The 15,946-nt window shown below is 36.5% G+C and overlaps 1 protein-coding gene and 1 long non-coding RNA gene across 3 annotated transcripts in view; both read left to right on the top strand.

Moving 5' to 3' along the window:
* The window catches only part of LOC136360434 (uncharacterized), a 186,845-nt gene that overhangs the window by 148,051 nt on the left and 22,848 nt on the right, over positions 1-15,946 (top strand). The gene's annotated exons all lie outside the window — the stretch shown is intronic.
* Positions 1-15,946, top strand: part of GUCY1B1 (guanylate cyclase 1 soluble subunit beta 1) — a 42,539-nt gene that overhangs the window by 6,189 nt on the left and 20,404 nt on the right. For both annotated transcript variants that reach the window (XM_066317673.1, XM_066317674.1), the window contains exons 3-5: positions 10,040-10,140; positions 11,172-11,290; positions 15,684-15,881. In XM_066317673.1, coding sequence (XP_066173770.1) covers positions 10,040-10,140; positions 11,172-11,290; positions 15,684-15,881 — 418 coding nt within the window. The remainder of the gene's footprint in view (positions 1-10,039; positions 10,141-11,171; positions 11,291-15,683; positions 15,882-15,946) is intronic.

Below are 15,946 nucleotides of genomic sequence, written 5' to 3'. Positions count from 1 at the left end.
TCTGCTCCGTTTCAAATTGGGTTCAGCTGTAGCAGTAGAAGACTCTACCATTTGGGGAAGTGAAAGAAACTTCAGGGCCTGAAAATGAAAACTAAACTAGACAGGAACTTCTACATCCTATTGGTGAAAGTTGACATAGGTCAGACTGTAGTGACTTGGTGTGGCTTTTGCAGTGAAATGTTGGTGATTTAAGATTACATATTATTGGGTAAATTTTCAAAGGTATTCCTAGCAGTTAGGTTTATTAGTAGTGCTGTAGGTTGCCTACTAAAGTCAGGAAAGGTAGAAGCTTTTATTCATTTACGTAGCTAAAAATGATACTCCACTGATTTCACTAGCATTTAGATAATTAGGAACTCATTGACAGGATGTGCTATTCTGATTAATTATATTTGTAGTTACATTCTAAAATAGTAAATAATGTAAGTTAATAATAAAAAATAAATATTAAATGCCTTTAAGAAAATATTTAATATTTTTTTACAGGACATGGACTTGGATTGCATTGTTTCCTGGGAATTTCTCACATAGCAAAAATTATCAATTTTTATGCTACTTAAACAAAGCAGATAATAAAAATCTTTTTTAGGTGCAGAATGAAGGCCCTAGCTTGCCTTTCTTTGTCTGTATGCTGAGTTCAGAATGTCACTTTGTCAGAGATGTGTTTTTCTTTTTACTGATGTATCAAAACACAACTTATATTTGTTGAGAAATCCTGTGAGAATCAGGATTTTTGTCTACTGCTGTTGCTTAGCACAGTGTTTAGAAGGAGTAAGAGCTGCTACTATAGTGTAGTTTGCATTTTCAGAAACCTAGGAAAATATGCACAACAGCTCTAGTGAAAGACTGTTTTAAGTTGCCATAGGAAACTCTTAAGATTTGTGGGAATTTAGTAAATTTGTCTGTCTGATGCTGATAGGCTGTAAAGTCCAGGAAAGTTGTGTTTTGAGCATAAAAAGTGCTTAGTATCTTAAAACACCCGAACCACTCATCGCATACGGGGCACCCTATTGAATGAAACCTTTTTGATCTGTGGTGTTCTTGCCTGTTTTAAATGGAAATGGTATAATTGGCCTCATGAGATTGTTGGAGAGCTAATTAATGCTTCTGCATGCAATTAGTGGACATCAAGTTCCACAGGAAGACTTACTAGAAATGAATAATTCTCTCCTCAGAACTGGATTTGAAAACTGCTGTAAATCAAGCCTGAGGTTATGTATTGAGGAATGGGATAAAATAAAACACAAAATAGTTGTTCATTAGTGGAGTAGAGTCGAGCCTCAGTACTGAAGGAACTGGAAGCCTGCAGGAAAAGGAACAGGTTCTATGGGCTCATGGGTGTGGCTTGGATGTTGTGTCATACAGGCTCAGGGACAGACAGGGAAATGTTGCTTGGAGCAAGCTGCTCTTATGTTGCTGAGTGGACCTGAGTCCATCTTTCCTGCTTTCACTAAACTACAAAAAAAAAAAAAACAAACAAAAAACCAAACTCCCCAAAAACCAAAAAAACCCCACAAACAAAGAAACAAAACAAAAAGCACCAGATGCTTATGGCTCTTTATGAGACATGTTTTATTTCTTTGTAATTGTTCTGGAAAGTGTTTTTCAAGTTTTCAGCTGACCGTAGTTTCTTTATATAGGGCAGCCCTTTAAAAAGCATGTAAAACAGTACCATAGTCTGTAACAATTATAACAATCTGTCTACAGTGGTAACAGCATCACTTCTGGTAGAAGTTTTTAATCATCAGCTTAGAACGTAAAATTTTTGGAGAAAATCTGCTTGTGTATGTAGGCACATATACAAATAAATGTTGATGTGCATGCCTATGTGTATGTGCATATCATGTCTGCATAATCATCATGTGGGCTGAGCAATAAAAATGCAAACTAAACAGGAAATAGGGATCAAATATCTGTACAAAATGTGAGGTGGGCCACTTCAGTTAGTAATCATCTGTAGTGGAAGCAAGTAAAAAGCCTTCCAGTTATCTTTGGTATTTCTTGTCAAGGGATTGACTTGCAGGAAAACTTGGTGTCAACCTCCTTGTTAATTTCTAAGTGTAAGTTTTGGTGTCTTGGATTTCAGTTTTGTTTTCTCCTATTAATGCCTTTGGGATTTCTCTCATTAAAATGCTGGCCTTCCCGTTCCTTTCTTCTGTACTTCTCCCCCCAGGAACTGTAGAAGTCTGGGTAGTGAACAGGTGAATTACAGAGGTTACGATGTAGACACACATACCTGTGTACTGCAGTGCTGGCAGTCAATCCCCTGTGAATCTTTCCTTCCTTGATGAACTGCTGGGAGTTTGCTCAATATTTCCCTTTGCCAGCCCACAGCTAATTATTGTAAAGAATGCTTGCTTTACAGTTTACTTGAAATTACTAATTCTTTCATGCTCAAAAGTGTTGCAGATGTACTGTGTTAATTATTTTAACTGTCTTGTCCCAATGAACACTGGTGAGAAAGATTGACCATTCAATAGAGTTTAGATTATTAATCCATTCTTATTTTGGATCATGTAGTTCTCAGTTGTAAATAATTGCAGTGATTTGTTAAAAAGCAAGAAAGTGGAGGTTTTGCTGCCTCTTTTAGCACCATGTGGGTTTACCCAGTGCTGAAGGCAGTATTCTGTTCAACCAATCTCAACAATTTTGAAAAAAAATACAGATTGCATACAAGTAGATATGAGAAAGACACTTTGGAAGGCCATTAGTGGTGAAATGACAACAGATGATGTCTTTTTAATCCATACCCTTTTAACATTAATGAGTTTTTATCCAGAAGGCAACATTTATTTTTGTTAAGGTTTTTAAGTCCTTATTTTTTACTATTCCGAAGGTCTAATCAGTATTTTATAATTATTTTTTTAAGTGGAGCTGAATAGATGATTCTTCATGGGTAGGGAGATTAATATTTAGAGTCTTCATAGGGTCAGGACACTCTGCTTCCTGCTCTTTCAGTTCCTCACAGCGGAAGGACCTGCATGAAGGTCAGGAGTTAAACTGAGTGGATGCCAAATTCTTGAATTCCTCTGGGAAAAGGTTGGCAAAAGGGAAATACTGGCATGTTATGAAACTTGCTCTAAGTGTTCTTGCAGTATCTCTCAGGTACTTTGCAGTTTTCCCAGAATTAAGTGCTTTTAGACTGCCAGGATAACAGGTGTTATAAACACATCATTCACTCTCGTTAATGAAATACGTGAAGGAGTATTTTGTAAATACCATTCTTTTTATTCCACTTACGTAAAAGGAAGCAAAATAATACTAGCTTTATATTTTTAATAATATTTTTAGTATTTGTAGTAGCAGCAAGGAACTTGTACTTTTGTTAACTGTATCTTTTAGTATTATCTTGTTTTGAAAACCTACTTTAAACACTCCTGTATCCAGCCTGTAAAACTGGGAAATAGCTCAGAACTGTGAAGTCTATAAATACACTTATTTACTTTACCCAGAACATCATTTTCCTGGACAGATTCCCATTTTTATTTAATCTTGTAACTTAATATTATTTATGTTCTTCCCAGCTGGGTATTTTAAAATATCTTTGGACCATCCAAAACATGTACAAGTCTATTTTCTTTTTTCCCTTTCCAGAATAGTGGCTCAATATTTTTAATAACTTTTAGTAAAGATTTCATAAAAATCTTCGTGAAATATATGAATAAAAGATGGGAAGCATTTTGAAAAAAATAACTGTCTGTGAAGTCACATACTACTTCAGCAGTGAGTTTGCCATTTTAATGTAAATGAGATGCAAAGACAGTAATTCGGGGTTCACAGATACCATCTTTAGTTCTGACCCATGTAATCCTGTTTAAGGGTGCTACTGTTGGAACGGAATTACACTTGACTTGCTCCTATCAGTGAGATCAGAATCATGCTGTGTTTCTAAGTGCAGTAGAGTTATTTTGTCATTAAGATTGTTTTGACTGATCTCTTCAATTTAATGAGCACTTTTTCCATCCCTGGTACACCAAGAATAGTGAAGCACAATGGTGGCAAAAGTCCCAACAGAAACAATACATATCATGGAAGAAGTTCTGGAGGTGGTCTTGGAACTAGCTGCTGTTTTTGGTGTGTTCAAGGTGACACACCCAGTGCACACACTTTGGACAGAGTTTTGGTAGGAAGAGATCCAGTTGTGCTTTTAGGACACTGGATGATCTCTTAAAGTGACACCAGCAGCTTGTAAGTAGTAATATTATATCACAGAGAAGCCTATACATCTTCAGGATGCAAAGTAATTGTTCCATGCAGTCTTTTACCATATTTTTTCTCAATATTTGCTGCATGCAAATGGAAAGGGTTCTTTTCTGTAAGAATTTCTTTAGATTTCAGCTTTTTGACTGCTACAGGAGGCAGGATAGCAAGTATGACTTCACAGGAAAAAAGTTCTGTCAGCAGCAAATCTTCTTGATTATGATTTATGCAAATTCACTTAAAATACTATAGTCTGACTGCAAAATTCATTAAAACTCACCTTGTGCAGAATGGGCTATAGAAGTAAGACCAGCCTGATGTGACATCCTGTCCAGCTGTGTTGTTTGTAAAATCTCTAAGGATGGCAAAAGAAATCCTTTCTACATTGAACCTCTATGACAAATAAAAATGTGTGCATCCTATGCTTAAAAATCTGAAGTGCAGGATCTGTTCTGATTTTAAGAATAGTTTTTCCTGGAATGCTTGTCTACACATAGCATTTCAGCCATTTTTGTGAATTATTAACATTACCTTTGAACATTACTAGTGTGTTTACAAATACTTAACTAGTTTGACAAGAGGAAAGATTTTAAAAGGGACCATTGTACACAGATGTATCACCTGTAATGCTGTTCTGTGCTGCTAAATCAAAAGCAGTTTAGGGGTTGTTAGCCTGACTGGTGGAGGAAAGGCTGTTCTAAGACTTGATTTGCTTCGATCTATTCAATAGGAATTTTTCTACTGATTTTAAGGCCAAATCTTTGTGTGAAAAATATCTTCTGTATAGCTGTTATTTTTCCATGGTGGAATGTTTAGGGTTCTACTCTTGCCCAAGTAAACTGCCTCACATTAACCTGGATAATAGAAACATTCTGGAGGAAAACAAAAGCATTTTAGAAAAGTCTGTGCTGGAATCTTTGTTTCCCACAATTGAAATAGCTCTGTGTAATCATTCAAAATTAGTCTAGAGTAAATAAAAAGGGCTGCCAGACTGTAGAAGTTAGGACAGGCATGCCATAGGATGTAAGTTTTGAACTATGAAATATCACATCTCGTGTGACAGGAGTCAGTTCAGGCAAGAGCACTAAAATCCTGGGGTGTTTTAGTGTTTTGAACATAAATTTACAGGGGAGCAAAGCCCACACTTATTTTTTCTCTATATATGAAAGTGAGACATTAATTGAAAATTCTGTTCTCTTTGACTTGAAAGTTATTTTGAAAGAACAGTCATATAAAAGTGAAAAGTTTGCTACTGTAATATTGCTTCTTCACTAAAGAATTAAGCAGGGCTTGGGAATTTGCCAGAGCTTGTTGCTTTTGGCTCATTTCCAGTCAAGTTCTTAAGAAAGCTACCAACATGTTATTGCTGTTAATGTCTTTGTGATCAAACACCACTAATCTGCAGAAAACATTAGAACTATGCTAATTTCCTCCCATAATTTTATCTGGTCAAAAACTGTAATTTAAGATTGCAGCAAAACATTTCAAGGGAAATGCCACAGGTTTTTTTTGTAAAGCTATGGGTTATGAGGTTTTCTCTGAAATGTGGTCAGCCAAATACAAATGTAAGGAGTTATGCTCGATGGAGAGCTGACCACAGCAGCTCTGAAAAGCTGACAAAGCCGCCTCACTCTTAGCATTAATTATAACAGTTTTTGTGACACTATCATCTATTCCTTCCTATCACTCTTGTTGTAAAACCATTTCCTTAATGTAAGTGCAGGCAGCTTTGAGAAATCAGGTAGGGTCAGGTAATTAGGTGGGAAAATGGCAGCCATGAGGAAACAATTTTGGGTATTCACCTGAATGCCGCTGTCCTGTTTCCTGAGCTGCTGGAGGTCACTCATGGTCAGTCTCTCCGGTGCTGACATCTGTGATGCTCTCTCAGACAAGTTCATTAGAGGCTCTGCTGTTTTGTAGACTTGCTGAAGGACCAGTGCCTCTGAAAAAATAGGATTGCTTTCACTTTGCAGTGGCCATTTTGGATAAACTCACGGCAGCATTTTCCTGTCACATACAGTCTTAAGACTAGTATTTCTGAGAGGAAGACTTGTGGAAGCTCTCACTGCTGTTAGATTACTGAGGGAAGCAGAAGGGCTTCAGAAGCCTGTCCACAATCACTCTGGCTACATGTCTGTATGCAGAGCAGCTTCTGTGAACAAGTGATGGAGCAGACAGGGAGATTCATCCATCAGAAAAGTAATACAGAAAAAACTAACTGAATTTTATTTCAGCTCAACACCTATCTAAATTGCTGGGATGTACCAGCACAACAGATCTTAGAGGTATGGAGAAGAAATTGACTTGGAAAGGAAGAAGAAAGTTCTGAAATTTAATACTTTTCAAGCATGCCTCTTAAAAAGGCAGTTTATCTTTGGACACAGCTTAGATTAGCCACTGTCATGGTATTTGCCATATTTGTAGAACAAGCAAAGAAATTTTTGCCTGCGTGGTTTTAACTGAGAAGTGTAATCCCCTGCCGGAGTAAATATTTACTTTGACAAATGGTTGAAAAAAAATTTTGCTCCACTTTAACTATTTTTAATGGGAAATACATCAGTAAAGCTACAGAGAAGATGGCTGCTAAGTGATCCAAAGGATCTAGAGTAAATTAGAAAAAAAAAAGTTAAAATACTTAAATGGAGTAGACTGAAATAACCAGTGGTGATTTTAAAAAGTGGTTGCTCGGAGAAATTGCAGATATTGATTAAAACTTTGACAAAGTAAACTAAAGGCAAATAAAATAAGAAAGAAAGAAGCATGGCTTGGCACAGAGAAGTAAACAGGAAAAGTTCCAGTCAATGTAGTTGGAAAGAAATGCAAGAAGTTTTGAAAGAGATACCAGCACTGTCAAACTGGTTCAATGTTTCATAGAGAAAATTCTCACACGGAAAAGCTGTGTCTACTGGACTGTACAAGTATGCAGTATTTTTGAGGATGTTCATTGCTTTTCCAGATGTGTGTTTTATCCTTTGTGGTTTGGCTCAGATCAGAGAGACTAAAAGAAAGCACAGCATGTATCAGAGATGTGGGAAAGTTTGTTCACCCTTTGCAAACATCCCTCGAAACTGTAGCTGACTTGTAGTTACATACCACGTTATGAGAATCAAAGAATCAAGTTGGTTTTCTTTTCTCATATTCATTTCAGTTCTGTTCTTAGGAAATGTAAACTTTACCTTCTTGTCCCTGGCTGATCACTTAAGTTTCAAGACACCATTTCCCACCAACAACTCCTCCTGCTTAAGACCCTGCTTAATTAAGGTTATTATAATATTTTTCATGTCATTGGATAGACAATGATATTTCTCTTATGAGAGGGATCTTTAGTTGCACCTCCCCTATAGCTTTGTCATTCTCCTTTAGGAAAATTGCTTAGTTTGTTTTCAGTTCATCATTCTTAGAGTGGGTATAAAAATGTTTATTTCAAGTAACAATTACAATACTTTAGTTATTAATAAATAATATATTTTTGAAATATAAAACCAATGTTGTGTAATTTTTGGGTGATGGGAAGAATGTGAGGAGCAAGATTAAAGGAAGATGAAGAGGAAAAAGAAAATAATGGGTTCCAGATACCCATTAAGTGAATAGATCATCAAAGACTGATGATTACAAACTGGAGGGTAAAAAAACAAGCCATTTCACTTAGGTCAATAGAATATTGCCATATGAGATTGGAATCAGTCCTTCTCAGCAGTACCATTTGCCATTCTAGCAGTTTTAAGATCAACAGGAGTACTTAATTTTCAGACCTCTCCGCTTTGGATACCTCAGGAAAACATTTCTGTTTCTATGGATGGATAATTCCACTGCACCTTTAAATGCTTGGATTGTTCTGCAGGCATTATTATTTTGTATTAATTGTTTTTTAAAATCAATGACAGCACTTTAGGAAATTAAACCAAGAGAGATTCAGAAGTTAGAAATACTGGCTCTGTAGGCTTGAGGAATATCTCAAAGAACATTACTTTGTATTTACTCAATTTACCAGTCATGGTACTAGTAAATAATTGTTTACTCATTGTCCTCTTTCATTTGTACATTAGAAAAATAATTATACCACTACCAAGTTGATGAATGTCTTGATTTGCATTCCTTGTGCTTAGACTTTTTTAAAAACCTACCTCATAATCTGCCTTTTATATAGTTTTTTCTAGTTTTAAGGGTTTTTCTTCTGAAAAGTGACATAGTATACTGATTTTTTTTTTTGTTGTTTGGTGTAACATAATATGTGATTCAGTAATTCACTTCAAGGCTTTCCTGTGTCTTTGCCTTTCTTTTGACTTCCTGAAATGAACTGCAGCATAGAGATACATTTAGATGAAAGGGTAATTTCTTTGCAATGAGGTAGCTGTGACCCTCCACCTGCAAATATACTAATGATGCCATCCATGATCATATTAGTTTTGCTGAGCTGAAATATATTCTAAGTACATCAATTAGAGCTTGAGTACTTAAAATGTCTCCTCTTTCGTCACTATTTCTGCAAAGCACATTACCTCCACAGAGAGTCATTGTAGGCAACACCACAGGAGATGAACACCTATTTTGACAAATATACTGAGAAAGGAGGCTGTGCTTATTTTCCAGATGAGGACTTCCACAAAAAGGGCACGACTTCATCAAAGAGCACAGCAGGCCCCTCTGCACATCTCATCTGCTGAAGGAAAATTTGCAAGGGAAATAAGAACAAGTAAAGAATGCTGCTTTACTTGAAACTGGGCGGAGACAGGGCCATGTCCATTGGCATGCTCTGTGCACAGCAGGACCAACCACATGGGCAGCTGGCTCTTCAGTGTCCGGGGTTTGCCTGCCCATGGAGGTGCTCCCTGTCCCCCTCCCAAGAACTGGGACTCGGTCACTCCTGCAGCACCAGTGGCCTGGCTGCTGTGCTGTGCAGATGGGGTAAAACAGGGAGGAAAGCACTTGTAGGTCCTCCCTAGTAACTCACTTGTGCCAAGTGCAAAGCTTGGAAGGCATGACAGTTCATTCATTGTCTGGGGGATCAACTTGTTTTTCTCAGCAAAAAAAAATGTAGCCTACAGATTTGTGCTGCCTTTTGGATAAGCTGCTGACTTGATGTTCAAGTTGAAGAGAATAGTAAATGACCTGAAAAACAAAGCAGTAATTTTGTTTTTTTTTTTTTTTTTTTTTTTTTTTCACTTAGTAGCAGTAGTAAGTGTGCACAGGACACATACATATATGAGTCTTGTCTTAAACCTGGGGTAGAGAGTTGTTTCCTTTAGTGAAGAAATGTATTTTTTTGCCGTGCTTTAGCTAAGTAGTAACACTTTACACATGAGAATTGATGTGAAATGTGAAAACAAAGCCTTGAAAATCCTAGCATCCTTTTTCTTCCTATCTACTGGGCATGTGCAGAATTATGAAAAATTATATTTTATTTGTTATCTGCATTTTAAGTTCCTTTTTGCACATATGTGCAAATGATTGTTAGAAACATCCCATGCCTTTTGTAAATAAAGTGTAATTAAAATGTGATGGAATGAAAAAGCTTATAAAATGTTTAAAGAGCCCACCATGGGCTGCATTATTGGATAGTCTCTTATTTTAAAATGCAAATTGTGTCTTTATTAGTACAGCAACTCTTTTTGAGGCTCTTTCTGAAAAATCATGGGTTTTTTTCTTGTTGCTAATTATTATTTTCAGAACACTTGTGGTCTAAAATATCTGTATTGTGCACTAATGTCTGAGATAGGAAACAAATTTATTTCTAATTTTCTGTCTTGAATAACTCCACAAACTTATTTTATTTAAAGGACTTCTATCCATATGGTGCTTTTCCCTCAAGCAAAAAGATTTTATGCTATTTTCTTTTTAGGAAGGAGGCGCAGCTGGATGAAGAGGGACAGTTTCTGGTCAGAATAATTTATGATGATTCCAAAACCTATGACCTCGTTGCAGCTGCAAGCAAGGTCCTTAGTAAGTAATACAGATATCTTCTTTGCCCATTCATCACAAAAATGTAATACCCTCCTGCCCCTCAATCTGTGTAGAAGAGAGGAACAGGATTTAGCACAGGGGAAGTGAAAATGGAGCATTGGTTAGAGAAGGTTTTTTTAATCTTAGAAGAAAGAATTGTACTTATTTTATTTCTCTGAGAAAATTTTATTCCTTTTATTGCTTGAAATTGTTTTTTATTATTTCCAAATTATTCCATCTTAAGCTGGAGAAGTATACCTCACCCACACAACATGGGCAGTGTAACAAGTGTTGTGAAGTAACAACATCCTGCTGCAACTGCCTTCCAACATCCACCCAAGTTTCAACCGCTGCTGCAAGAACAGTGAATGAATGAATGAATAAATGAATGAATGAATCCTTGATCTCTGCTGAAGAACAGTGCTGAGTCACAGAAATGCTTGTGGCATGGACACATTTCATTTAATTGCATATCAGCCATTGATTTGGGTTGCATTCATTTTCAATCATTGCAGCTCTGGTCTGGAATTTAAAAGGTAGAATTATGCACATCAGCATTATTTTATCTGCAGACCCAAATGCAGTATGAAATTGTTCTGCATCAGTAATTAGCCAAGAATCTATAAGACTGATGACTCTAGTAATGTTGAATTGGAGCAGCTGATGTGGTTTCATGCTATTGTAAATTAGAATTAACTCTGCTGAGGCAAGCATTACTAACAACCAAGTTCCTTTATTTTCAAGAAGTGATTCATTTTTCTGCATCAAAATCCAAATGCTATATATGTGTGAAACATACAATGTGGTGAAATAATAATAGTAATTGGTAAATCCTAATGAAATTAATATATTTCTCAGTACAGAATACTCAGGATTTGTAGGATACTCAGTATTTACCATATGAACCCTGAATCTTGCTTTGTTCTTGACCTATTGTATCTGAGTAGTGTTTATGAATATAAGAGTAAAGAAAAAAGCAAGTGCATGAAATTCAGTGTTTGGACTGAATCATATTTTCTTTTTTTAACTAGATCTAAATGCTGGGGAAATTCTTCAAATGTTTGGGAAGATGTTTTTTGTGTTTTGTCAAGAATCTGGTTATGATACAATTCTACGTGTCTTGGGCTCAAATGTCAGAGAGTTTTTGCAGGTAAGAATTTTGTGCCAAATTGTTTCAAACACCAGACAGAATTATGGCGTAGTCAACAGAAATTGAATTTGAAATTCCAAAGAGAAATTTGGAAAAGGAGTATTCATATACAGCAAATTTGGAGGGGGGCGTGTCTTAAGCGGAAAGACATACATTATTTATAGTAACAGAAAATGTCGTATTCAGGTTTTGTGATACTTCTATTATCTCAGAGTAATTATAGATAGGAGATATTTCTAATAGTATGTTATGTACAGAGCTAGGGATGATAACAACTTATCTCTTAGGATGTTATCCTTCATCCATGAACTGAGGGTAGGATACTGCAGATCGGCATGATATGTACTATAAACAGAAACAAAATAAAAAAGATTCTTTAATAGCATGGAAGAAATGTAGGGTCTTCTCTAAAGTGTTAGTTCTAAGTGTAGAAACATTGCCTTCCCTTTTTTGTCACCTGAAGATTCAGTAACCACTTTGTGTTTAAGATTTGTGATCTATATCACTCTTGAAGAGAATTGTGTACTGTAATGAGGTTTAGAGCATTGCATTGTAGATTGCCCAAAAGCTGACTGTCAAAACTGTTGATTTTCTCTGAAAATGTGGTAGCCTTTTGTCATCTGTGCCCTTAAAATCTCTCCAGCATTAAGGGAAAAATAATCATAGTTTGCTGCATTACTTGAATATTTAGTCATGTGTCTCACCACTCCAAAACCTGCATCATTCTAGAGCCTCTTAGATGCAGTCAACCAAGATTTCTTGTAGAAGTCCCACAAACTGGAGTTGCTGGTCCGACAGGGTAGGTGTATGTTGCAACATGTGCATGTCATGAGTGATCTGTAAAACACTGTCTGTCTACAGACAGCATCCTTTATATTTTATAGTGTCAATTCTCAAAGCAAGCCTCCTGGTGAAAGTAATTTCCAAAGATAACTCGTGTACTGAAGTTGTGGCTAAGGTTGAACATGAATAGGGAGGAATAAAAAGGTGTAGCTGGCCCATTGCATCATCACTTTGGTTACTCATATATGGGCCACAAATACCGATACTGTTTGCTTTCCCTCATGCCCTTTTCCATATAATATACTTCTCTTTTCATTCCTTACCAGATGTGCTGGTGAAAGGACTGGACATGTTTGTTATACACACCAAACACCTATAAAAGTGGAAACAGCTTACATTTATATTTTTCTAATGACAACATTTTAAACTGCTTTGTTTGAATTTCAGTGTTAACAGATGACCTTGGCTATTATACACTTCTCTAAATGTTAACAGAACTAATGTATTAGTAGCTGTGCCAGAAGCTTTTTATTACAATGGAAAATCAACATTTTCTGTGATTTATTACTTTTGCATCTTCCAGCAGTCATTTTAGGTCAGGAAACTACTTTATATACCTGCTACAAAAATAGGTTTGGGTTGGGTTTAATGTCCCAAACTTTTCTCAGCTTCATAAAATACATAATAGAGTTCCAAAAGGTGCTTCTTGCAATGTATACTGAGTCCAGGATATATATACAAAATAATTGAGACCAGCTTTTTAAAATATATGAAAATAAATCTCACATTTATGTTCTCTTTCTTTGACAATTCAAGAAAATTTAGTTTATTCATAGTTAAAACACAGGTATTTCAAGCTTCATGAAAGATGAAAGATGAAAAATAAAAAGGACAACTAAATCAAACATTTATAGTTCATGTGAAATACACAAGCATGGAAAATTCACACATCATGTTGAAAGACACTGTTCCAAAGAGACATGCAGTGTGAAAAGGGGTACCTCCTAAGAAACTTAAAGTGTGCTTTTATGTTCAATTTAGTAGCTTCCTATTGAATGAAAATCAAAGTGGTTATTCTCTCATTTGGGGAATTCTTTACGTGGCTACCTAGGTTTTTGTGATTGCAGTGCAACAAAATTCAGGGATTAACTCCTCTTTTAGATAAGTCTCCAGATGCTATGTACCGCACAGCACTGAACAGCATACCTTTGTATTTCAGGTGCCAACCACAACTTTCACTTCTAGTCAGACCAGGATCAACCTCATTTAGTATGACTGCTTGTTCTTGCTTGGAGATTCCCTTGTGTTTCCCCATGGAGCTGGTCACTGTCCCTCATAGCTCTAGAGTTGTTTTTTTGGTCCCAGCACAAGCTCTGGCGTACATCCGAGCAGTCTAGGAGCCTAGAATTCAGGGAGAGAGCTTAGCCTGTTATAATCTGTACCTGACCTCACCTCTGACTCACAGCATGTGAACATACAGTAACAAAAGACATTTGTTTTTTCAGAAGCTGCAAAATCAATTTGGAATGGATGAAACACAACAAAAAATAGGAGGAGTAGGAGTAACAATGACAGTGTCTAGATGTAGAGGCAATTTCAGCTCCATGATCTGGTAAAACATGTCTACTCCTTGACTATGTGTTGGAGCGAGGTTTTGAATAGGGTGAACCTATAGGTCCCTCATTCTGGAAGATTGGAGAGTAAGCACTGAAGGATATATCACATGGGCTTCACTTGTGACACTGCTTTGACAAAGTCAGCAATAAAGGAGTAGAAGGGTGGAAAAGTGGTTTTGCAGGCTGGGGCTACTGCCAGTTGTTAGGCACACTTGTGCCAGACTTAAATGTTAGTACTTAGACCACCATTTTACAACAGTTCTGTCCTTGACATTGTCCTTGACCCTGTTTGAAATTCTTGAGCTGGTGACTGTGTAACTGAAAGATTATCATCTTTTCCCATGTATATCCCTAAGTTTTTTTCCAAAAGGTCAGTATATCCCGGCTGTTTCTGAGGCATATGTACTAAAACTGGAGTTCTGCATGCAGTTAAGGAGATGGCAGGGCAGTCTTTCAGAGCCAGTCATCTCTCTTGCTCTTTTCTCATGCACACTGTTTCAAAACACTCTTCTAATTTCATTGTCTTGAACCCTGCAAAGTTCTAACAGAATTTGCCTTCAAGCATTAAGTTTTTTTGTCAATGCCCACTAACAGCTGGAATGAATTGACACCCAGATTGTTGCCTCTTCATGTTCTAATTTGGAGATGTTGATATAGCAACAAAAACATGAATTTGAAGCAAGCTAAAAAACTGAAGGAGGAAATTCCAGGCTAAGTGCATCCCACGGAATTCATTGCTAAGAGTGTCATTTTGTCTGGAGGTCTCCAGGAGAAGAGACAGCTGTTTAGGCACTTCACGGCTCACATGAAAACAAGTTCAGTATGCTTCCACAAATTTGATGATCGACAGATGCTCATGAAAGGTGGAGAATTTCCCAGACAGCACACTGAAAATATTTTCACTTCACTTCCTGTGTTGGCAGAAACCAATATGTAAAGCCTGGTAGTACCAGTCACTTGCAGGGCAGTTAGAGAACATTTAAAATATGCAGTAATGTTCTGGACTTCAAGATGTAAAGACTTGTATGAATTTTACATCATAAATAGAAAATGGTGGGTTGCAGCTCTATCCTGCAAACTAGGTTGCTATTTCTATGTTAAATGTACAGTAAGTAGCAACTTGGAGCCTTGATAATTGCTTGACAATCAAGGTTGAATCTGGTGTTGTGTTTTAAATGGGATTTTGATCTCACTATTCTCTTTAATGTCCTTAGTAGGTATGCCTTTCTGTTTATAATTTAGCTTTCCTCTCCAGATCACAATTTCTTTGGTTAAAATTTAAAGTTAAATACATGATATGTCTGTGACAGTAGCAGGAAAAAAAAAAAAAAAAGAGATCTCTTCCCTTTCCTGAACACCTTTTTCTGAGACATTATTACAGCAGCTGTGATTTTTCTGTTTATTCTGTGGAGTTTTCAATTATTGTTAAAGAAAAGTTATATTTGAATTTGTCTTCCAAGCATTTAAGTCTTTATTTTAAAATCTGAACTTCATCAGGCCCTGTAAACTTGATTGTTACGGTGTCAGAACCAGGCTTTTTCATTGATAATAAGGAGAAAAAATTATGTTTATTCAGACATGCTTATTTGTATTTGGCTCCTGAATTAATGTTTGAAGAGGAGATTATAGAGACTAGAATTGGAAGGAATGAAACTGGATGAAGTACCAGACTGAGAAACACACAGAAGGTCTTTGATCATGTGAATGTTTCAAAATACAGCATAATCAAGCACGACTTCTTACTATCTGGAGTAATTCATAATAGTCCTAATTTTTATGCCATTCGTTGTTCAAATGTTGCCACAGTAGATGAAACATTTTGGGCTACCTGAAAAGCCTGCTGTGATGACAGTTCTACAGAGAATATGGAAAATGTGTAGAAGTATGAGCAGTAGGAGAAAGGGGATATTCAGATTGGACAAAATGATGTGCTTATTTTCTTCATAAGTAGTAATTCAATGCCTTATAATCATGTTTTTAATTTCTTCTTCCAGAACCTGGATGCTTTGCATGACCACCTGGCTACTATTTACCCGGGTATGCGAGCCCCTTCCTTCAGATGCACTGACGCGGAGAAGGGGAAGGGACTCATTCTGCATTACTATTCTGAAAGAGAAGGGCTGCAGGACATTGTCATTGGAATCATCAAAACAGTAGCTCAGCAGATCCATGGTACAGAAATAGATATGAAGGTAATGTCTGGAGTGATATACTTGTTGAAAATTTATGTCAGTAGGAAAAAAACAAGAAAATCAAA

Source organism: Sylvia atricapilla, chromosome 4 (genome assembly GCF_009819655.1).
Source record: "Sylvia atricapilla isolate bSylAtr1 chromosome 4, bSylAtr1.pri, whole genome shotgun sequence".
In the NCBI taxonomy this organism is placed as follows: Eukaryota; Metazoa; Chordata; class Aves; order Passeriformes; family Sylviidae; genus Sylvia; species Sylvia atricapilla.
The sequence above is the reverse complement of the archived record's forward strand: the minus strand, read 5'-3'. Positions and strand labels throughout refer to the sequence as shown.